Below are 23,042 nucleotides of genomic sequence, written 5' to 3'. Positions count from 1 at the left end.
TGCAGTGTTTGGGTCAGGCCCCCCTGGCCTTCACTTGCAAAATATCACTCAAATAAACCCGAGAGACACAGAAAGACTGCAAAGATGCAAAGCACTGAACTGAGAAAAAAAAACTTCAAGAACGGGCAATACAATCTCAAGGAGACACAAAATGACGACAAAAACACAAAACCAATAAGGAGCAAAACGACCACAAAGAGACCCAAAACCACATCTGTGTGTCTCGCCCCTATGTAGGAGAGGTGGTGGGGCCCTTTGCATTTCTGTGTCTAGGGCCCTATTGTCTCATAATTTGCCAGTGCCACAAGTTAAGAGAGTCACAGTGATGTGTCTCTTGATAATCTATTGAAAACCTGCAGAATTCTGACACAAAATGAAAACCAACATGCCATAAAAGATAATACATTAAACAAATAAAAAGTTAATGAAATTTACAGTAGCCTATATTTAAACAGGGAATATCTGGAGGCAGTGGGTTGGCTGTCCTTTTTTACAACTCTGATGAGGAAAAAAAAAACATGAATTGAAAAGCCAAGATGACTGACTACTGAGGGATAAGCTGGTGTTTTTGTTTGTTTGATACATATATGTGGCTTGTTTAGAGCATTACACCTGTGAAGATCACTGTGAAACCACATGACCAACCCAGAGTGGGCTGGCCCCTTCACTCACTGAGTATCTCTTGAGGCTTGTTTGCACTGAGGCCTCTGCCTTATGCTTCTTCAAGCCTTTAAGGCACACGGAGAGCCACACCTTCCTCTGACACCTGCAAATATGGAGTAAACTTAAAAAAGACACCATCATCAAGCAGGTGAGTCATTTTTGTATATATATTTTTATTTATAGTGACTGTTTTAACCTCTAAATGGTTCTACAGCGGTGTGTTTGATCAAAAAGAGCCAGGTCTCAGGTTTTTGTAGCCAAAGCCTTAAACACTTCAGTTGAGTTCCATATGTTGTTAAGAGGAAATGTTTTATTTTCACAATAGTTTTATTGTCATCTACTGGTCTATGTTGCTGTAAGAACTGTAAAATAGCTGCAAAAATCATTACTGAAAACTGTTTTCCTTCTCACCATGTGCCGTTAGATTGACAAATGTGCAGTTAGGCAGTAACCTATTATTCTGTGGTGTGAGCAGACTTTATTTTAAAGAGGAGCTGTAATCTGAATCCATTTTCCCCGCTTAAAATATAATATTATTCAGTCCTGTCAATGAGTTTTTTGAGTTGTCTTCTAAGTTGTTTTCCAAACTACTGTGCGCATGCATGGTCATATTTGATGAGAGTTCAGGGTAAATGATTTCTCTGAAACTAAGTCAAACATTCTCCACTTCCAGGTGAAGAAACAGCTGCTCACTATGGAGCCAAAAGACATATCAAAACCCCGACTGAGTCTGGACTCCGGCTCTGGTCTACAGTACGGCTCCTCTGTGAACAGCCTTCCGTCACTTACACCAATGGCAGAGAAAGAAGAAGAGCCAGTCATTTCACCGAGACGCTCCTACATAGCTGTAGCTGTGCTCTGTTACCTCAACTTGCTTAACTACACAGAACGGTTCACAATAGCAGGTAAGGACTCCTGTGTACACAACAAACAATCACCATAAACAAACACTATTTCCTGATTCTCCTTTGGTGGGTTTACTCTTGAACTGTTTTTGCTGTCATATAGGTATCCTTCCCAACATTCAAAGATTCTTTGATATAAATGACAGTGCGGCTGCACTTATACAAACAGGTATGATGATGTAGAAACACTCATATTGTGAAGGTCAAAAATTTATGCAACATATGGTGTTGCTTATTGCAAGACGGAAATATAAAATTAGTAAATAAGTCAACTTGTTACACTATTAATATGAACTTAATTGTTTTTAATGTACTTACAGTTTTCATCTGCAGTTTCTTGCTTTTGGCTCCTCTCTTCGGTTTCCTTGGGGACCGCTACAACCGGAAATATGTCATGATTGCTGGTTTGAGCGTGTGGCTTGTGACTGCAGCTGGCAGCTCTTTTGTCACTAAGTCGGTAGGTAAGAATAGATGTTGACATACACTTTGTGAGAAATAAGAAGAAACAAGAACACAAGATGTCACCTCCTGCTGCTGGTAGTTTTTCCTCCTCTGTCATTTGACTTCATCATGCAACTGCTCCTCAAATGGAAATGCTCCTGATTGTCAGTGCAAGAATTATCAAATGGAAAGTTGGTTCAAGCAACCTGTCATTAGGGCAACAAACATGTGAAGCTCATGTAGACAATTGCAAATATTGCAAGAGACAACTCGAAATGTCATGCAAATGTCAAACATCTTTGTGAATTTGTTTAGTGGAGAACATGGACCTCAACATATGAATGCTGTATGTTTACTGAAAGGACCTCTGTGGTATTTTGAAGTGAATCTTGTTAAACTGCACCTAAGTTGTTGTCTTGATTTCTGTAGCACTTCTGGCTTCTGATGCTGTTGCGAGCCATTGTCGGGGTAGGAGAGGCCAGCTTCTCAACCATTGCTCCCACCATCATCAGTGATCTCTTTGTTGGGACTAAACGGAGCACCATGATCTGTTTGTTCTACATCTTTGTCCCAGTTGGATGGTAAGAAACAAACTCATAAGTCCACAAATCTGTGTTTTAATTATTATTATTATTAGTAGTAATAGTATTATTAGTATTATTATCAATTTTTTGCCTAAAATCATATACTGTACGTGGGAATGCAGTTGAAAGTGTGGATTGTTCCAACACATATTGTGAGTCATGCATTCCCTGCTAGTTGGAAACTCTTTATTAAAGGTTTGAGGCTCAACTGAACAGTATATCATTTACGAACAATACTTGGCTGCAACATGCATACTGTGTTGTTGAAGTGGTCAATGCATTAAATTGTGGCCCATCTGTTATAGAGATGGTCAATGGTGTTTATAATGTGAATTCCTAAATACTAAATGTATATCTGCAATTATCTAGAGTGGTCCCAGTCTTTAAAGCGTGCTGGAGTTGCATATTACATAATGGGTAAGCTCTGTTTGAGTCAAAGAATTGAAATTTAATTAGACAAATTCAAAATTTTAATATTTCAATTTTAACAGTTCATTGTTCTAGATTACAAATCAAAAATCTCACTGTTCTGTTTTACGTCACTATGTTTTGTTCAAAAGACATTATCGTACTGTACAGGGAACTGTACAAGTCACTGAATTTTCCGAAACATTTACCTGTTTCACTGGGAAACCCTTGTTAGAAAATGAAGATGCACTTAAACATCACAGCGCTTTTAATTTGAAACAAATAAATGTATGTATGACAGTATGACTTGCACAGCTGTCATATATAACCTACTTTAATTTTAGCTGCTGCCATCTTATGGCACTTATACAGTACTGCAAAATACAGTTTGGCTGGGACATTAACACACATTGATCAACCACTGAGCCAAAACATTAAAACCACTGACAGGTAAAGAGAATAACATTGGCCACCTCCTTAAAATGCAATATTTTGCTTGGAAATCTTGGATCATTCATGAGAATGTCACTTAATATGCTTCATCCACCCAAACACTGTTGCAGACCAAGTACACCCCATCATGACAACAGCAGTCCTTAATGGCAGTGACACCCCCAGCAGGACAAGGCACCATGACAAAGCGTAAAAAATGGTAAGGAATGGCCAGTGAACCGTGACAAAGAGCTCAGAGGTCAGAGCCAGGTTCAATCCAATGAGGCCCCGCTGTAGACCAGGAGTACCTCTGGGATACTGGCACATTTGGCATATTGGCTTGGGATCTGGGAAATTTGGAGGCCAGGTCGACGCCTTGATGTCTTTGTCATGTTCTTCAGGCCATTTATTAACAGTTTTGGTGCTGTGGCATGGTGCATTGTCCTGCTTGGGAGGTCACTGCCATCGAGGAGTGTCACAGCTATGAAGGGGGCACTTGGTCTGCAAAAGTTTTTGGGATCATGGAGCGCATCAAGTGGTATCCATAGGAATGCCAGGACTCAAGCATCCTTGGGATGTGCTCGTATCTCAGAGGTACCCCCATCCCATAGTGGGGCGTCCTTGGATTGGGCTTGGCTTTGGCCTGTTGTGGCACAGCACCTCTAGAGGTGTCCTGTGGTGTCTGAAACCACGCCATTGATGGCAAATTCTTTGAGTCCTTTGGTATGTTAGGTTGGACACTAGATTGATCAGACTGGGATCTTGGAATTTTGGCCAGTTCTTTGTCACGTTCCTTCTGCCATTCCTGGGCAGTTTTTGCAATGTAGCATGGAAAGTTTTCCTGCTGGTGGGCCACTGCTGACAGGTAGTGCCATTGCCACGGGGGGGTGTACTCGAACTGCAATGGTGTTTGGGTCAGTAGTGCATATCAGGTGGCATTCATATGAATGCGAAGACCGAATCATGTTATTCACTTCATCAGCCAGTGGTTTTAAAGTTGTGGCTTATTGGTATACACCCACACTGAAATAGAACAAGCATTGATTTTGTGTTAACAGCTTAAAGCCACAACAAAGATTTAATGGAGTAAACAGAAGCAAATCATAGAAGAACTAAGCTTCAGTTTAAAGTATGACAAAATGTACTTACCAAACAGAGTGAATTACACATAAAGGCCTGTCTCTGGTATAAGCTTGATTTAAATAATGCTGGCCCCATCTGTGGTTGTGGTAAATACAGATCTTTGTTCACTATTTGTTCACATTTGTGTTTTTTCAGTGGTTTTGGATTTATAATAGGAGCAGGGGTGACTGCCGCCACAGGAGATTGGCGTTGGGCTCTCAGGGTGAGAACATTGTCATGGCAGTTATGTTAGCTGAGCACTGACGGATACAGAGTGATAGATATTACAACTTGATTCTGTGTTATCAGATCACTCCCATCTTGGGTGTAGTGGGACTTGTCCTGCTGGTCTTCTTATGCCCCAACCCACCCAGAGGTGCTGCAGAAACCCATGGAAAGGGAGTCACAGGGGAGAGCTCTTACCTGGAGGACATCAAATATCTTCTGAAAAAGTGAGACATGGAAATGAGTACTGGATTATTATTATTATTATTATTATTTATTATTATTATTATTATTATTATTATTATTATTATTATTATTATTATTATTATAGCCAGGCTAAAAAGGGGTTTTTGAGGCCAATACAGACATTGATTGAGAGGGTAAAAAAAAAAAGAAAAATGTAAACACAATATAATTTTTTTTTGGGAAACACATAAAAAGTAAATATTTTAGATTTGTCAGGCTCTTTTGATAAATATTCATGGTTCTTCTGTTTTGTTACTCTGACCCTAGTAAAAGTTATGTGTGGTTATCCTTGGGAATGACGGCGACAACCTTCGTCACCGGAGCCCTGGCTTTCTGGATGCCTACTTTTCTATCCAGAGCTCGGGTCAGTCAGGGACTCCAACTGCCATGTGTCAAAGAGCCCTGCAACCCGACGGACAGGTTCAGCATCACACTGTTTCCCCAATTTACTTAAGAATTAGTACATAGTTTGAACAACACTGTCTGCTTCTTTTCCCTGTATAGTTATATTGTTGGCGCTGTGACGGTGGTGACGGGCATTCTGGGAGGGTTTCTTGGCAGTGGCTTATCTAGATGGTTAAGGGACAAAGTCCCAAAGGCGGACCCACTCATCTGCACAGTAGGCCTGCTGGGATCTGTTCCCTGCCTCATCATCACCATCTTTGTTGCATCAGCAAGCATTCCTGCCACTTATGTAAGAGACAAATGTCTGTTTTTGCTGGAGTCCACCGACTAAATGATCATTGTTATATACGGCTCTAGACTGTAGAACAATGATATATATATATATATATATATATATATATATGTATAGTGGTGTTGTAGTCTTTGAGGTCAGTCTAGGTTTAAGACTACTTTTTGCAGGGTTCCCACAGTCATAGAAAACCTGAAAAGTCAAGAATTTCCATTTCAGGCCTTAAAAACTCATGGAATCAGTAAAAATAATTGTTTGTGAAAAGTCATGGTATTTTGAGGTGTTATTAAATTGTCATAGTATTCTTCTGAAAGAACCTTCCACGTAATGCAACATTGCAGCAAAATTATTTTCTGTCGCTGTCGACTTACCATTGCTCAGCTATGCATCGATGTGCAGTGTTTTTTTACCATCACAAACATTTCTTCATTCATAGCTAGAATTATGTTTACATAAAGTTGGAATTTGATATGTTTGAAAAAAGCCAGACAAGTTTATTGCAGGCAAGTCATGAAAAGATTTTTGAAATTACGTCCATGAAAATGTGTGGGAACCATTTTTGTGGGTCTTGTCTCAGACTCAACTGCATTCTTCTCTCAGTCTGAAAGGGGACAAAGATGACATATCACTCAAGTACCTGTGCTGAATATATATGGTTACGTTGTTTATACACATAAACAATACGGTAGTAACAGAGGTGAATGAAGTTTAATCTTTCTGTGGGTGTTTTTATGGGATTGTAGATGTTTCAGATCAAATTGAGGAGCGCCCTATGGTTTGCAAGTTTCCTATAATTGTAAGTGTGTCGTGCAGTGTGGAACTCAAACTTATTTGGTCTTGGTTTATATTGTATGTACTTCATATCCACACACCTCATGTATAAAGTAACATTTTAGATTAATCATTCTAGATGTATTTCAGCAGCCTTTGCAATCTGCACCTCTGCACTGTTGTCCAATTGTTTCATGCTTCATTTCGTCCTTGTTTTAAGCTTTATGTCGTTACTATGTATGTACACTCCCTCATTTCAGGTTTTCATTTTCTTCGGTCAATTATTGATATCACTGAACTGGGCTGTAATGGCTGATATACTGCTGGTGAGTTTGAACAGTGTGTGGTAATAAGAACAATATGAAACAGTTTGCTGAAACTTGAAGCCAACAGGCTGTTTTGTGTTTCTTTTTCTTCAGTATGTTGTCATTCCAACAAGAAGATCCACAGCTGAGGCTCTCCAGACAACAGTCATGCATCTCTTGGGTGACGCTGGCAGTCCTTTCCTCCTAGGAGCGGTAAGAAATACATCAACTTACTTTTAACTGTACTGTTTCATCAATTGTACCTCTAAGCTTGAGTACACCATTTTTGTGTGTGTGCAATTGAGCTGTCTTCATATTTGTCTCTCTAGATTTCTGATGCTATACGCAAATCTAAACCTGCTACTCCTGACTGGAGGTTCCGCAGTCTGCAGTACAGCTTCCTGGTCTGCCCAGTTGTTGGGCTCCTGGGTGGACTATTTTTCCTCATGACATCCTTCCACATTACTGAAGACAGAAAGGCAGCTGAGCTTTATGTTAAAGGTATTTTTACTGTCCTTTTATTTTCTATAAATGGTGATACAGTGCAGTCACGGCTGAAATAGAAAATCGCTCTTCAAATTCTGCTTTAGCACATTTAAAGGTTTAAATTGTGTTTCTGTGTAGGAGTTTTGTGTGGATAACACTCTGGCTGTCCTTACCATTGTGTTTGCTTGTTAAACGTCAGTGTCACCCATGCTTGACAGCCCTCACTCAACAATAGCCCTCTTTTCAACACACGTACACCAAACATATATACCAAACACCAAAACACCAAATATAAACACATGCAGAAATATAGAATCTAAGACTTTTTGTATGCAAACAAAACTGTTATTTCTACAAAATTTTGTGCACAAATTTGTGCGAAATTTCGCACAAATTTTGATTTAAATCCATCTTAGTAAGCATTTCTCATAACATATCAAGATGCTGATTAAACAGCATCATTACTACATAGGTTTGCCTTAAGATGGTCACAATACAAAGCCACTCTGAATTGTGCAGGGCTTAGTCGGCATCAGTTTTGTAGTCAAGACCTTCTAAAATGGTCTGATCCTGCATCATGTGTCTGTATATACATATACTTAAAAAACACTTTTTCAATGTCTTTCTAATAAGTGCTCTTTACTGTAATTTTAAATGTTTGAAATGTGTGTGTATGCACGTGTGCATGTGTGTGTGTGTGTGTGTGCACGTGTGTGTGTATGTGTGTGTGTGTGTGTGTGTGTGTGTGTGTGTGTGTGTGTGTGCTCGTTACCAGGAGATCCTCCACCACAGCAGGGTCCTGCATCTGAGCCCCCAGTGGAACTGAGCAATGTGGGAATTGAGTAAAGCTGGACAAAAGCAACAATGCAATTAACTTATCAGTAAATATTTGAAGTTAAGTTATTAACTACTGTTGTTTAAAACAGGTCGTCTTGAAAAGATCCATCTTTGTCACTTAACAGCCACATACTAATGACAGATGCAGAGAAAACGTGTTTATTCACACAGTAAGACCAAATGAAATTCCTTTTTGTTCACTCAGGTTTAAAATTGTATTTTCCACAGTTGAATTCGAGTCATGTCGATCTTGTATTTCCCAAAATCACAATTATCATATTTGCCTCAAAGCGCTTCACAATATGTACAGCGAACAACACCCTCTATCCTTAGACCCTCGATTCAGATACCTACCCTCAAAAGGAGAGGTGGAAACACTGACATTTTACAGTAAAGTCAATTTTAAAGTGTTGCATTGCTTTCTATTCAGGAGCAAAGCACATCATCTATCATAATTTTAAAATGGCTTTGCTCAGTTGTTTATAACAATCATCTACTTATTTTTATTTTCTTGATGATTCTTCTGAATTTTGCTGACAACTGTCCAAACTCATGCGGCCAGTTTGGGATGATCCTCATTATGCGAGAAGGATCCATATTGAGGATCATCAGATTAACCTCTACATCTATGAATGTCCCAGCCAGCATGCAGCTGCTGCCTCCTAATGAGGGCCGCAGGGCATCAGGCTGGAACACAACATATGCACATAATGGAGTTAAATCTCTGTATTTACTGCAATGCTTGCTGCTGAATTCCACATTCACTATTAATTTCAGTTGACTGACCCTGGAGTTGTCTCAAATCTCTGTCAATGTAAATGAGTTCCTATTTAACCAAAAAAAGTAAACAAATTTTTGCATTTTGTGTAAGCTCTTTTCATTTTTTGACTGTGTCCACTAGATGGCACAGCTACACAGCTGTAAAACAGGCTGTCAGGAGAATCCCAGTCGTCTTTCATTGGTGAGTTACAATGGATTTGCCAGATGTTCACAGGGACCTTCAGTACTACTGCTGCCAAGGCAGCATGTACATAATGTGCAGATTTACTGTTATAGTCTTTAATATCGCTCTGTGTCTTGGGCAGCCCTGTTGCATGTAAGGATCTTCTTGTTGTGACATCACAACTTCACAGAAGTCCTGATGGCTCGTTTAAAGGCACAGTTTCTGAATACGGACTGTATGCATTTTTCTGTGGTTTGAGCATTTTCATACTTTCACAGTATTTATATAGCATTAGACCAAACGTTATTTATATCAAGAAAGACATGGAAATCTAACCTTTTACAATATGGGACCTTCAAAATCTTTTCATTCCGATGTAAAACCAAATATGCAAGACAACGTCACACCCAGCCATGATCTCAAATACTAAATTTAGTTTAATAGTGCACAGTAGCCTAAGGATGACCTGATTTATTTTGATGTAGATAGTGTCGGTATGTTAAGTATGATATTAACTTCAATGTTCTCATTTAACACTAAACTGGTTTCTTCTTTATCTGAAGGTGAGAAGTAATTTCACACTTGTGTTGAGAGTGAAAGAGGAAGTCCATTGGTTCATGATATTATTGCAAATTCTTGTGGAGCAGTTACCACACTTGCAGCTGTGTTAGTCGGGGATGAGCCTGTAATTATTGTACGTTTCTTGTTTTATATTATGTTTGACATAGAGTAAACAACAAAAACATTTGGAAAGTAGCAGTTTTGTTAGTCCTGAGTAAAAACCCCTTCTTCTCCATGCTATACAAAATTGTATTTTAGGGCACTTAGTTCTTAGACTTAGATGACAACCATTTTCAAGGTAGAAGTCCTGCATTATTGCTGAGGATGGGCAGTTCCACCTTTTAAGTATCTGCAAATCAATTAGACAAAAACTTGGAACTGACATACCATGATATATCGGCTGTAATATTTCTTTTTCAAAATCCAAATACATAAACACTTTCTGCTTCAACAACAAAACTGCAACCACTGATTAAAGTCATAACACATTGATCTGTAGCTGGCCACCTGTCATGCACCAACCACATCAACTATCAGCAGCACAAGTAGCAATATCTCCTTCAAACATGCGTATTAAAAATGTACTGCTGTATCACTTAAGAATGCCGCCTTTTAATTGCAGTCGTTATGTGTGCTGTATTTATGAAGTGTGAGGAGGAGGCAACTTTAGAATCAGAAACTCGGGGGGTTAATGGGTGTCAAATTATGTGTGAATTAGATATGAGCGAGACCTCACTTTAGAATGGTCAGCATATTCTGAGAAATATTTAATTTAGAGTTGTTGATATTTTATAAATTATTAATATTTATTTTATATTTATTAAGTTTTATTAAGTGCACAGCAACTTCCTATCAGTAAACAGTACACAAAAAGGCATTAATAAGTGCTTTATAAAGACTAAATAAAAGAGCCAAATTGCTTCTAATATTCATACTAATAAGCAACTAGTTAATAGCGATTATGTGTATCTTACAATACAGTGTTACCAGAAAAAAAAGGAAGACAGGAGATCCATGAGGCTTGTTTACAGCATTACATCACAGGGAAGATGGGAAGATCTGTGTGAAAGCATATGACCAACCCAGAGTGGGCTGGTCCCTTAACTAACTTAATATCTCTTGAGGCATGTTAGAGCTGAGGCCTCTGTTAGCGTCTTCAACCCACAGAGGCTCACTGGAAGCCACACTGTCCTGCAGCTATGGAATGAACTGAAACAACATAAACCAAGCATCGGCAACAAGTGGGTGAGTCTTTTGTTGACATTTTTCTTTATAGAGACTGTTTTAAATATGAAAGGTTATACCTGTTTGATATGAATGCATTTGCAGTATCTGTGTGTTTGATTTTTTTAAAAAAGTGCCAGGTCTGAGGTTGTTGTAGCCAAAGTTTTGACAGTGCAACTGTATTCCACTAAGTTTAGAGGAAATCTTTTTCTGCACAATAGTTTGATTGTTTTCAAAGCACTAACTCTGTAACCAGTGCAGAATGCACCAAGGCTTTTCACACCACATTTAAACTTTCATACTTAAGTGGTTATATCTTTCGATATTGTGTTTTTTTATATTCCTTATCTTTTTAATTCATGATATGTCCATTGCATGCTTTTATACAGTTTGTAATTTAACAGTATTTGATAAGGTTGTACATTATACACCCAAAGTTTTGTCTTTTTTTCCTGAAATATATATAATGAGCTGTAAACTCTTTACATAATCTCATTATCTAGTGTTCTATGGTGCTATAAGAAGTGTTCTCTGTATAGCTCCTTTAAGTGCAATTTATTGGCACATCCACTAATGATGTTTTGCGGTAATGCTTGTCTATATGGCTGGATATAGATAGAGGTGCCTTTGTATTTAAAACAGGATGCCCCTTGAACATATAGGAAGAGGACTCTACCATTTCCACCCCATGGATATTCACAAAGGAGGGAAACAATGTACGTATAGAGTAAATTAAGTACACAAATTCTAGTGTATTGTATGTTTAGAAAAAGACCGCAATAGCTATCACAGTACTGCATCAACCACAGGACAGCATCAAAATCAGCCAACATGACCATAATGATCTGATCTGAGGTCCAACAGGATCTGGTCTGATAAAGTTCATAGAGTTCAACATCATAATAATGATTTGACAATTTCCATAGAATCCAATATAATCCTAATGATCTTATCACATTCATACATTCTAACATGGTCCCAATGACCTGAAAAAGTTCAATATCATCCTCTTTAGCTAATAAAGTCCACAGAGTTAAGCGCCATTTTAAGGATCTGATAACTTCCATAGAATCCAACATCATCCGAATGAGCTAAAAAAGTTCAATATCATCCTCTTTATCAAATAAAGTCCACAGAGTTAAGAGCCATTTTAAGGATCTGATAACGTCCATAGAATCCAACACCATCCTAATGATTTGATTAAGTCCATCGAATTCAACATTATTTTTAATGATCTGATCAACTCCATACATTCCAACATGATCTTAATGATCTAAAAGAAGTTCAATATCATCCTAACGTGTTGATAAAGTGCACAGAATCCATCATCATAATGATCTAAAGAAGTCCATACATTCCAACATGATCCTAATAGTCTGAAAAAGTTCAATATCATCCCCTTGATCTAATAAAGTCCACAGAGGCCATTATCATCTTAATGATTTCATAAATTTTATAGAGTCTAACATCATACTTATGATCTGATGAAGTCCATTGGGTCTCACATAATCCTAATGATCTGATTATTCCAGAGGCCAATGACATTCTAGTGATCTGATCAAGTTCATAGAGTCTTTAATGTTACCCTTTACATATCATCATCATCACAGGAAAATCCCAGGAAATCCTCATTTGCATTGTTTTACAAGATATGATGCCTTTAATGTTGAAACTGTCTCCTGAGTGAGGATGCTTCATGTTTTATATGCAAAGTAGCGTTGTTGTCTGTCCCTGCATCTGTATTTGCCAGATGGGATCTGACTGAAAGTGTGAACGGGCGAGGGGGCAGGTCTGCTCTGATGAGGATTTTCAGGTACAATCAGAGTTCCCATGCTGATGAAAGACCAACATAAAAGACTGTGAACTTGATAGGATCATTAGAAGGATGTTGGACTCTATGGACTTGATTAGATCAATAGGGTGATGTAGGTTGGCTTGGATGCTGTCCTGTGGTTGGGTTTGGTTTACTTAACATGCATGGCTTTTTCCCCTCCTTTGTGATTGTCTGTGGGCTGGATATTGCAGATTCCTGTTGCTACATGTTCTAGGGACTTCCTATTGGTACCTCTATCTTGATCCAGCCACATAGAAGGTAAGACGGCTACTGGCTTGGTGTTATTCTTTTGTGCTGTGAGGTTATGATCTATATTTTTTTCTATATTTCTATATTTTTTTGTATTAGCTATGTGTAAAGGTTTCTCTCAAAGGAATACTTCACCCACAAAATGACCATCTGCTAATCGGTAAGTCATGCCATGTCACCCACATCTCATTTGTTTTTCTCACAATTCCATGGAAAACGGCAAACATATTGATTTAGTAACTGATCATGTGTAACAACGTCAAAACTATGTCAAAACAACTGCTTACAATCTTTAACACAATGAGTGCAGTATAATCCAGTTCTCATTTATTCAGTCATATGCTCAGTACAGTAAAAACACTTATTTTAGGGTCTGGCTTTCAGATCATAGAATATGTTTCACTTTCAGTTCAGTTTTAAATAGTGAGGTTTTAGATTTTATGTTGTTGTTGATTTTGTCAAAGTTTCTTCCCGCATTCAAGGTAACATAGCATGACTAAGCAATATACAAATGGTCATTTTGTGGGTGAGGCATTCCTTTTACATGTATTTTATGTGATATGATGTTTTCTTTTTAGCAATCTATGTTTCACTGGTGTCATCATGTGACTATCCTATGATCAGAGCATTTGAATTCCTGGATGACGTGCATTGTTTGTTGTAGGAACTGTAAAACAGCTAAAAAAAAAAATCACACAGACCTTCCTTCTCCTTTTTTTGACATTTTGAAACAGTTGTAAAGCTTTTCCCTTACAGAGTTGTGTAATTTCCTTTTATGTCACTGTAAGGACTTTTTGTAAAGTGTTTCTGTGAGCCACAGTAACTGATTTCCTGCAAACTACTGTAGGGGAGGGCTTTAAAAGAAACACATAGAAAATGCATTACACTTCTCACTGTGCTATTATGTTGATAAATGCACAGAGGGATAGATGCAGTCACTTCTGGTTTTGTGATGTGAGAAGAATTTATTTTAAAGAGGAGCTGTTGGTTGTATCTACTTTGAGTATAAGTCAGTCCTGTTACTGAGCTTTATTGAATTGTTTTATAGAACTTTATACTGTGTGCATGCTACAATATTATCGTCTTTGATGAGAATGCAGAGGGTAAATGATTTCTAGGTCACACATTCTCCATTCTCAGGTGAAGAAACAGCTGCTCACTATGGAACCAAAGGACATACCAAAACCTCGATGGAGTGTGGGCTCCAACTCTGGTCTACAGTATGGCTCTTTTGCAAACAGCCTTTCATCACTTACACCGAGGGCAGAGGAAGACGAGAAACCAGGAATATCACCCAGACGCGCCTACATAGCTGTAGCCGTGCTCTGTTATGTCAACTTGCTTAACTACATGGAACGATACACAATAGCAGGTTAGATGGCCTCTTGCATACACACTCCATAATCAAACACTGTTCACTGCTTGTATTTTGGTGTATTTACGTTTGAATTGTTTTTATTGTCTTACAGGTGTCCTCGCCAACATACAGCAATTCTTTGATATAAAAGATAGTACGGCTGCACTTATACAAACAGGTATGATTACACTCATCTGCATACGCACAATTTTAAGGTTACCCTGCATTGCTTAATTTAAAGTTAAGCAACATGTGCTGCAAGTGGATTGCAAAGAACTGTTGGTTATGGTGAGACAAAATTATGAAATTGGTCAACTTGTCACATTATAAAAATAGAATTGATTCTTATTAATGTACTTACAGTTTTCATCTGCAGTTTCTTGCTTTTGGCACCGCTCTTTGGTTACCTTGGGGACCGTTACAATCGGAAATACATCATGATTGGTGGTTTGAGCGTGTGGCTTTTGACAGCAGCTGGCAGCTCTTTTGTCACCGCGTCGGTAAGTGTGAAATGTGTGTTCACACACTCTTTGCAAGAAATAAGAAGCAACATGATCAAGATGACAAGATGTCACTTCCTATCTTTTCCTGCTTCCTCTATTATTTAACCTCATCATGCCTCTGAGTGCATGGATGGATAATGAGACAGTGGGGCCCTGGGCACAGATATGCAATAGGCCCCACCACTTCTCCTTCACAGGAGGAAGACTTTGTGGTGGTTTAGCCTTTTTTTTTGTTTTGCCAAGTCATTACGCAACTTTTTGTGGTTTGTGTCTCTTTATTGTCATTTTGTCTTCCTTTTAGGTTATTTAGTGTCTTTTTGTTGTAATTTATTGTCTTTTTTATATTTTTTGTCTCTCTGGTCATCTTTGTTTTTTGTAGTATTTTGTGCTTCTTTTAGGTAATTTTGTGTCTGTAGAAGGTTTGTGTCTCTTTAACGTCAATTTGTTGGGTTTTTTTGTTTGTTTTTGAGCAGTTTTGTGTCTGTACGTATTTTATGTCTCTTTTTTGGTCATTTTTGTTTCTTTAAGGTCAATTTGTGTCTTTTTGTAGACATTTTGTATCTGTTTCTGGATATTCTATCTCCCCTTTTTTGGTTGTTTTGTCTCTATGAATGTAGAGCCAAAATACAATGTTTACTTTTAAACCGAACTACAGGCATTTGCTGCCAAACCTAACCAACCATACTTTAGCTAAATCCTACCCATGTGCTTTTGTTGATGTCCCAGTGTTGGTTGCCATGTGCTTTTGTTGCTTAAGCATATCTTCAAACTTTTGTGCCTAATCCTAACCATGTGCTTTAATTGACATCCTGGTGTTTGTTGCGGTATCCCGACACAGAAGGATACCTAGAGCGAATATGTAGACATGGAAGTCCATTTATAATGCGCCTATGTATAACGACTTGGGATACGAATGTGTCAGGTATTTTGGACTCAATCTTTTTAACTGCTTCTGTTGTCTTGATTTGTGTAGCACTTCTGGCTTCTGATGCTGTTGCGAGCCATGGTCGGGGTAGGAGAGGCCAGCTACTCAACCATTGCTCCCACCATCATTGGTGACCTCTTCGTTGGGACTCAACGGAGCACCATGATCCTTGTCTTTTACATCTTAATCCCTGTCGGAAGGTTAGAAACAAACTCATACGCCTGCAACAACACTTTTTTTTCCTTTTGCACATTGTTGTGTGGAAATGCAATTGATGCAGTTTATCATGTGTGTTTTCAGTGGTCTTGGATACATATTAGGAGCAGGGGTTGCTACTATCACAGGAGACTGGCGCTGGGCTCTTAGGGTGAGAACATTTTCATTAAGAGTCACGTAAATGTTCACTGAGCACTGACAGATAATATTACAGCTTTTTTTCTGTTTTATCAGATCACTCCCATCTTGGGTGTGTTAGGACTTGTCCTGCTGGTCTTCTTATGCCCTAACCCACCCAGAGGTGCTGCAGAAACCCACGGAGAAGGAGTAACAGGGAAGAGCTCTTACCTGGAGGACGTCAAGTATCTTCTGAAAACGTAGGACACAGAAACTAATACTGGATAACCTGGCTAATAATGAATTTTTGAGGCTAATACAGATATTAATTGCGTGTATAAAAACTCTGATATAGCAGCATTTTAGTTTTTGCTCCAATTTTTCACAGGTTTAAGTTCAAAATCTAAGACTTTATTAAGCACTTAATAAACAGTTCTCTGTTCTCTGTTTTTTTTCTGTTACTCTGATTCCAGTAAAAGTTATGTGTGGTCATCGTTTGGAGTGACAGCGACGGCCTTTCTCACTGGAGCCCTGGCTTTCTGGATGCCTACTTTTCTGTCCAGAGCTCAGGTCAGTCAGGGTCTCCAACCACCATGCGTCAAAGAGCCCTGCAACCCCACAGACAGGTGCAGCATCACTCTTCATTTATCACATTTCATGTAAAATTACTGCAGATTTTTAAAAAGGCTGTGTGCGTCTTTTCCTTGTACAGTTATATCTTCGGCGCTGTGACGGTGGTGACGGGCGTTCTGGGAGGGTGTCTTGGCAGTGGTTTGTCAAGGTGGTTTAGGGACAAAGTCCCAAATGCGGATCCAATCATCTGTGCTATAGGCCTGCTAGGATCGGCTCCTTGCCTCTTCATCACCATCTTTGTGGCGTCAGCAAGCATCCCCGCCACTTATGTAAGAGACAAACCAATTTGTTTTTACACATATGAAACAGAGGGTGTGGTGGTCAGGAAATTTTGAACAGTAACCTCTTGATTTCTTGTATTCTGGTGATTTCTTTGCACAAATTTTTGAATGTTCTGCATAAATTTACGGTGCAAGTGTCTTGGATTTTGTCAAAAGTCCTTCGCTATTTTCATGGTTTAGGGTGGAACATATGCATGTTCTAAATACTGAACGGGACATGTCCGCCCTCGAAATCTATGGCTATGGTCAAACCACTACTTCTGTCCAGACTTAATAACCACCAGAAGCACATTTATTCACCCAGCCAAAAGCAAGAAAGTGGTCATTTAAATTGAGACACTTGAACACTTTCATCTGCTCACTGTGTAATGTTTGTAATGAAAGGAGGCCTGTAGCACAAGGTCATTTGTAAAGGCAATGATGTACTCACCAGGCAAATCAATCAAATTGTGGGAAAAATTACTTTTCTTGGTTTTGTATGGATCACATGTTTTTATCAATTTATGCCCTTCGTCTGAATTTCATGCATCATAAAAGACACATGATTGCAAGCAAATTATTAAATAAAGCTCATTTTGATATGAAAAAGTACACTGTGTGTCAGTGTAGCCATGGCATCGGGGCGTAATACTCAGTATAGGTATTATAGGGCTAACAACATATTGTAACAAACTTGTAAAATAATTTGTGGTGAAATCAAAAAAGTGTGGACAAAGATACATTTTAAGAGGAAATTTAGTGAATATTATTCAATAATTATTGGTTATTGTGTGTCATTTCAGGTTTTCATTTTCTTTGGTGAAGTATTGATATCACTCAACTGGGCTGTCATGGCTGATATACTGCTGGTGAGTTTGAACGTTTTTTGTGGAAATGAAAATATGTAACAGTCTGCTGAAGCTTGAAGCCAATGTGTTGTTCTGTGTTTGTATTTTTTTACTTCAGTATGTTGTCATACCAACCAGAAGATCCACAGCCGAGGCTCTTCAGATTTCAGTCTGTCATCTCCTGGGTGATGCTGGGAGTCCTTACTTAGTTGGAGCGGTGAGAAATAGTCAGATTTGTCCCTGTCAAATTCCTTTTTAACAATATTGTTTTATCAAGTACATCTCTGTGAACTTGTATCACTGAGCTGTCTTCACATCTGTGCCTCTAGATCTCTGATGCCGTACGTGGATCTCGATCTGCAACTTTCGATTTGAACTTCCGCAGTCTGAAGTACAGCCTCCTGATATGCCCATTTGTTGGTCTTCTGGGTGGACTATTTTTCCTGCTGTCTTCTTTCTACATTAGTGACGACAGAAAGGCAGCTATGCAATTGGTTGAAGGTACTGTCAATGCATAGTTCTTTTTATTCTCTATAAATGGTGTTAGCTCAACCATCAAACACAACACCTCTGCACATTCTGCTGTTCTTTTGAGCCATGATTACATGTTAAAATCAGCACATTTAAAGGTTTAACTTTGTATTTGTGCACAGGAGTTTAAGTAGATGACACACTGGCAGTCCTCACCATTGTGTTTGCATGTTAATGTCAGTGTCATGGATGCTGGCGAGCCCTTCCTCAACAATGGCCCTCTGTTCAATGCACTTACTACAAAATAGCAGTCAGTTAAGAACAAATTCCCCTTTTCTGCACACATGCCAGAGTAACACAGTGGCAGTCCAGTTTTTCTGGCAACTCAGATGGGCCAAACTTGATAAACACACACATTGTCTTCCTGGTTTGGTTCTGAGTTTACTGCATTCTCCCATTTCTGTTATTTGGTGTGTGTGTGTGTGTGTGTGTGTGTGTGTGTGTGTGTGTGTGTGTGTGTGTGTGTGTGTGTGTGTGTGTGTGTGTGTGTGTGTGTGTGTGAGGCATCTACACGAAGAGGGCCACTTACTTGACAGTTGTCACCTTTTTTCAAACCTTTATTTAAACAGGGAAGGCCATTGAGAGCAAGCTCTTTTTTACAAGGATGCTCTAATTACATAAAAAACAACTATTATTGGCAGAAAAGAGCTGCTAACACAGTCCTGAACCAATTAGTGTGCGTGTAACCCAAATACCCAAATAAATGTTGGCAATGTACATTTCTGCAAAACAAGGATATGTTCCATTATGTGTTGGTATGTTGGGGATACGTTTAAACTTACGGTTTCAAACGGTTCAATTTACTTGCGCAAATAAGTGTGGGAGTATTTTGAAATGCTCTTTTCTTTATTATTTATTGATTTTAACCTGATTTAAACTGCAGAAGCTTACTTTTAAAATTGTGTAACTCCTTTTACACTTGGCTGTACTTTGCACCTTTTAAAAATGTAAATCTTCTACCTGTGCTGTATTTTTATTACCCTGTTAAGCACTTTGAAATGCCCACAAACAGAGCTAGAGAGGCCATCAGTGTCTCCGTAATGTACAACTGCTTTCCGTGGCACTACCCTGGCAGGAAATGCAGCAATATCTCAGTAAAAAACAGCCGCTTTTCTGTCAGAATCCTGAGGACTTTGTTTCCTGGGTTGTTGTTGTTGTTGTTGTTGTTGTTGTTTTCCTGTTTCATGTCATTCATTCATGTTTAGTCTGTTTCCTGATTTATTTTGTAGGTTCACTCCTCATGTCACATGTCTTGTTTTACTTCCTGCCTTTGTGTGTTTTCTTACCTTTCCACCCCACCCTGATTTATTTCACCTGTCCCCCATTAACCCTGATGTCACCTGCCCCTTGTTATCCCCTGCTCTTCTTAGTCTTTGTGCTCCCTTTTTTTTAGTCTGTCTGGTGGTCATTGGTGTTCCTTGAATGAGTTTGTTCCTAGTTCAAGATGTTGTGTTTCTTCTTTGTTTTTCCTCTGTCAGCTCCCTCGCTTTAGTTGCCCTGCCTGTTTCATTTTTTAATTTCATCTGCATATCATTAAAGTTCACGTTTTTGTTTAAGACCTGCCCAAGACCTCTTTTGAGCCATGAAGTAACAACTTTTTGTGATAGTATCCCAGCAGCAAGCGCGACGACAAGTTGCTAAAAAACACAGCATTGACCCACTACAAACAACTGGTTTTGTGTGTTTTGTTGGTCTTGAGCAGTGGTCTGCAGCTTGGCGGCTCTCTCGTTTAGGTGACGTTGTTTGGCGAAACAAACAACGTCACCATTTTGGTGACTAAGCTGATGTGTATTTGCTTATACTTGATTACCTGACTTACTGTACTTTAGTGCTCCATGCTTAATTTTCAAGTTTTTGTTTATGTGTTACCAGGAGATCCTCCACCACAGCAGGGTCCTGAGCCCCATATGGAACTGAACAACGAGGACAAAAGCAGCAACTATGCAAATAATGTATCTGTAAATATTTAAACGTAACTTAAAAACTACTGATGTTGACAACAGGATGTTGGAGTTCATTTGCAGAGATCCATTTTTGTCACTGTACAGTCGTATACTGATAACAGAAATTGTATTTTTTAACAGATTAAGTCAATGGTTGATGTTATTTGTATTTCCCAAAATTCGCCTATAAGGGCTTTAAGTTTGTACAGCGTACAACACCCTCTAGACCCTTGTTTCCATATTTTTGAGTAAAAGTGGAAACACTTACCTTTTCTCAGTACTTTAAAAAATATTGAACTTGTTTGCTGACCTGTTAATGTTATTTCAATGTGACCTTTCATTCAGGGGCACTGTGCAGTATACTTGAAAAGTACATGCATATATTTTCTTAATGGAAATGTTGTTTTTCATTTTTCAATAAATTTTCATGTAAAGCCATTACTGAGCATTCTCCTATTTCCAAACTTCAAAAAGTTTTTTCCTGTTCCACAATCTATTTTTTTCATTTTTTTTTTTTTTTTCAACTTTGATGTCACTGATGTTTTTAATCCTTCAACAATCAAAATTTACTGTTAAGATGTTAATTCATGAAGAAAAGTTTTCAGTTTGCTTCATACAATCCAAGTGTTGGCAGCCAGAATAGGGCCAGTATATTTTGCAAGATTCTTGGGCATCATTCATCTCAAGTCTCAACTGAGTCTTACAACCTTATTCAGCTCGACTTATTTCTTCTGGTCTGCCTAGTTTGGGCCGATGCTGGACCAGGTCACTTTGACTAACTGTAAAATCACAGTAGCTGTTTTCACTGGTTGTTTTTTGCTGAATATATCCACTTACAGAGACAATCCTCCTGAAACTCTTCTAGGAGAATCAGTGAATGACTTGACGCTCCATCATCGCAAAGGGAATAGAATATTTTCTTATTACATCCTAAAACATAGTTATAGCTTTCTTTAATTGATAGCACAGTTCTCAGACTACTGTTTTGCCAACACCAGAATTTCAAATTGTGTCAATGGCAAGTAAAATAGTTGGCAAGCCACAAAAGGCCTTGAGCCAACTTTTTACAGAAAGGATGAGGAAAAAAGTGAGGAGTATCTTGGCAGATAGCTGCCATCCTCTCTTCAGCCAGTTTCAGCTCCTGAGCACTGGGGGGCGCTAGAGAGCCCTTCTGGCAACTAGAAACGTATTTAAGAAATCCGTCATCCAAAGGGCTATCAGTTTTCGTAACTCAACAAAGTGACTGTTTCAAACTACAGACAGACAGCGATATGAGCTAATTTAATGTGGTTAGAGTTTGTTTTCTATCTAAGTGTTTGCTTGTAGTTGTCTTATCTCATGTGTCTGGTGGGCTAAAGACAATTTTCCACCTCCTGCATTTACTGAAAACCGTCAACCCTCCACCCTCTGCTGGCCCATAAATCTAGGCAGAGTAAACTGAATTTGCCCAAGTATCCATTCTGAGGATCATGGGATTAACCTCCCCATCTATGAACACATGCAGCTGCTGTCTCCTAATTAGGACCAGAGGGGCATCAGGCTCGACCACAACATATGCACATAATGGAGTTAGATCTCAGCACTTTCTGGAGAGTAATCTCATAATTCCACCCTGAAAGTGTCTCAAAACTGCATGTTGTCCATGCACTGTTGGAAAACGTGTTTATCGAGCAAAAATGCGCGAATGAAAAGTGTATTCTGTCTCTTCTGTTGTTTTTAGTGCGTCCACTAGATGGCACAGCTGCATTGCTGTAAAACAAGCTGTCAGGAGGATCCCAGTTGGTGAGTTACAGTGGACAGCCAGATGTTCACGAGGAGCTCCAGTCGAACTGCCTAAAAATGTTCATGCTTGCAGCAGTTAAGGCAGCATGTGCAGATTTACTGTTATGGTCTTTAGCATCCCTCTGTGTCTTGGGAAGTACCATTACACAAAATGATCTTATAGTAATTATATTACTGAAGTGATTAGGCAACATTAAACCCAGCCTTGCAAACACTGTTTTTTAAATGATTAATATTTTATTGATTTTTCTGTATTTTGCCTTTCATAGGGAACAGCAATCAGGGGAAAAGCATTAAAGACACAAAGGAGAAGAAATAGGTCCCCTCAGCAGGATAGAGCCTGAGGGACGTGACAAAGATCTCAAGGCCTCCAGACTTTCCAGATCAAGTGGCATCCACATGCAAGCCAGGACCCAAGGTTCCCCAGCAGCACATTGCATGATCCTAAGGAGATGATCAATGTTATTCTCATCACCTGTGAGTGCTTCTAACTACAACTACACAAAAACACCTGTGCACATTTAACTCTACACCATACACCCTACATGCAGTAAACAGGGTGGCTAAACCAAATCTGCCAAACTAATGAGAGTGTGGTTGCAATAAATATCTTAAATACATAGATAAATACATGTACAGTCACTTAAATCAACCATTGAATCAAATTTGATTTATATGGCACCTCTCAAACAAATCAATGTAATTCAAAGTTCTTTACAGTTTGATTGAAGAAACAAAAGCAAGAACAACATATGAAAAAAGAAAGCAAGTATAAACCCTAAAGCTGTGATATTAAGACACTACATAAAAGCCAGACTAAAAAGATAGGTTTTTAGTTTATGAGAAAGGTATCAATCCATCTCCTCTCAGATCCAACGGCAAGCGGTTCCAGTGTTTTGGAGCATAATGGCTAAAAGCAGAATCGCCAAATATGTTAGTTCTACTCTGTGAAACAGCTAAAAAAGAAAAGTCAGAGGATCTGAGGAGCCTTCCAGGT

At 38.8% G+C, this 23,042-nt stretch overlaps 2 protein-coding genes and 1 long non-coding RNA gene across 10 annotated transcripts; 2 read left to right on the top strand and 1 right to left on the bottom strand.

Moving 5' to 3' along the window:
* The first annotated feature begins 614 nt into the window (after positions 1 to 614).
* Positions 615 to 8,128, top strand: LOC121952325 (protein spinster homolog 3-like). Its single transcript, XM_042498924.1, has 13 exons — positions 615 to 811; positions 1,337 to 1,568; positions 1,672 to 1,737; positions 1,889 to 2,025; positions 2,439 to 2,590; positions 4,712 to 4,778; positions 4,865 to 5,007; positions 5,294 to 5,446; positions 5,531 to 5,720; positions 6,752 to 6,817; positions 6,911 to 7,009; positions 7,126 to 7,297; positions 8,058 to 8,128. The coding sequence occupies exons 2-13, from the start codon at positions 1,358 to 1,360 to the stop codon at positions 8,126 to 8,128; spliced, it is 1,527 nt and encodes a 508-aa protein (XP_042354858.1). The 5' UTR covers positions 615 to 811; positions 1,337 to 1,357.
* On the bottom strand, positions 6,921 to 14,735 carry LOC121952326. The gene is made up of 3 exons (XR_006106445.1): positions 14,649 to 14,735; positions 8,055 to 8,130; positions 6,921 to 7,000 (listed from the first exon to the last, which is right to left on the bottom strand). It is a non-coding gene; the product is annotated as an uncharacterized LOC121952326 (long non-coding RNA).
* Positions 10,713 to 20,701, top strand: spns3 (spinster homolog 3 (Drosophila)). Of its 8 annotated transcripts, none has more exons than XM_042498922.1 (13): positions 10,713 to 10,868; positions 14,071 to 14,302; positions 14,400 to 14,465; positions 14,651 to 14,787; positions 15,764 to 15,915; positions 16,016 to 16,082; positions 16,166 to 16,308; positions 16,522 to 16,674; positions 16,761 to 16,950; positions 17,745 to 17,810; positions 17,908 to 18,006; positions 18,119 to 18,290; positions 20,193 to 20,701. In XM_042498922.1, exons 2-13 carry the CDS (start codon positions 14,092 to 14,094, stop codon positions 20,288 to 20,290), a joined length of 1,554 nt encoding a protein of 517 aa, XP_042354856.1. In that variant the 5' UTR covers positions 10,713 to 10,868; positions 14,071 to 14,091; the 3' UTR covers positions 20,291 to 20,701. The 8 variants fall into 8 exon arrangements, with proteins under 8 accessions (XP_042354856.1, XP_042354857.1, XP_042354850.1 ...); XM_042498923.1 differs by lacking the exon at positions 10,713 to 10,868 and adding an exon at positions 12,913 to 12,939; XM_042498916.1 differs by lacking the exon at positions 10,713 to 10,868 and adding an exon at positions 12,946 to 13,090.
* The last annotated feature ends 2,341 nt before the right edge of the window (positions 20,702 to 23,042 follow it).

Source organism: Plectropomus leopardus, chromosome 13 (genome assembly GCF_008729295.1).
Source record: "Plectropomus leopardus isolate mb chromosome 13, YSFRI_Pleo_2.0, whole genome shotgun sequence".
NCBI lineage: Eukaryota > Metazoa > Chordata > Actinopteri > Perciformes > Serranidae > Plectropomus > Plectropomus leopardus.
The sequence above is the reverse complement of the archived record's forward strand: the minus strand, read 5'-3'. Positions and strand labels throughout refer to the sequence as shown.

Bases quoted from the DNA above. Each gene is read 5' to 3' on its own strand.
- LOC121952325 (XM_042498924.1), top strand. From the start codon at position 1,358: ATGGAGCCAAAAGACATATCAAAACCCCGACTGAGTCTGGACTCCGGC. The intron at 2,591-4,711 runs GTAAGAAACAAA...GTGTTTTTTCAG, and splicing joins ATCTTTGTCCCAGTTGGATG to TGGTTTTGGATTTATAATAG. The intron at 5,447-5,530 runs GTTCAGCATCAC...TTCCCTGTATAG, and splicing joins CCCTGCAACCCGACGGACAG to TTATATTGTTGGCGCTGTGA.
- spns3 (XM_042498915.1), top strand. From the start codon at position 14,038: ATGATTTCTAGGTCACACATTCTCCATTCTCAGGTGAAGAAACAGCTG. The intron at 14,788-15,763 runs GTAAGTGTGAAA...TGATTTGTGTAG, and splicing joins GCTCTTTTGTCACCGCGTCG to CACTTCTGGCTTCTGATGCT. The intron at 17,811-17,907 runs GTGAGTTTGAAC...TTTTTACTTCAG, and splicing joins TCATGGCTGATATACTGCTG to TATGTTGTCATACCAACCAG.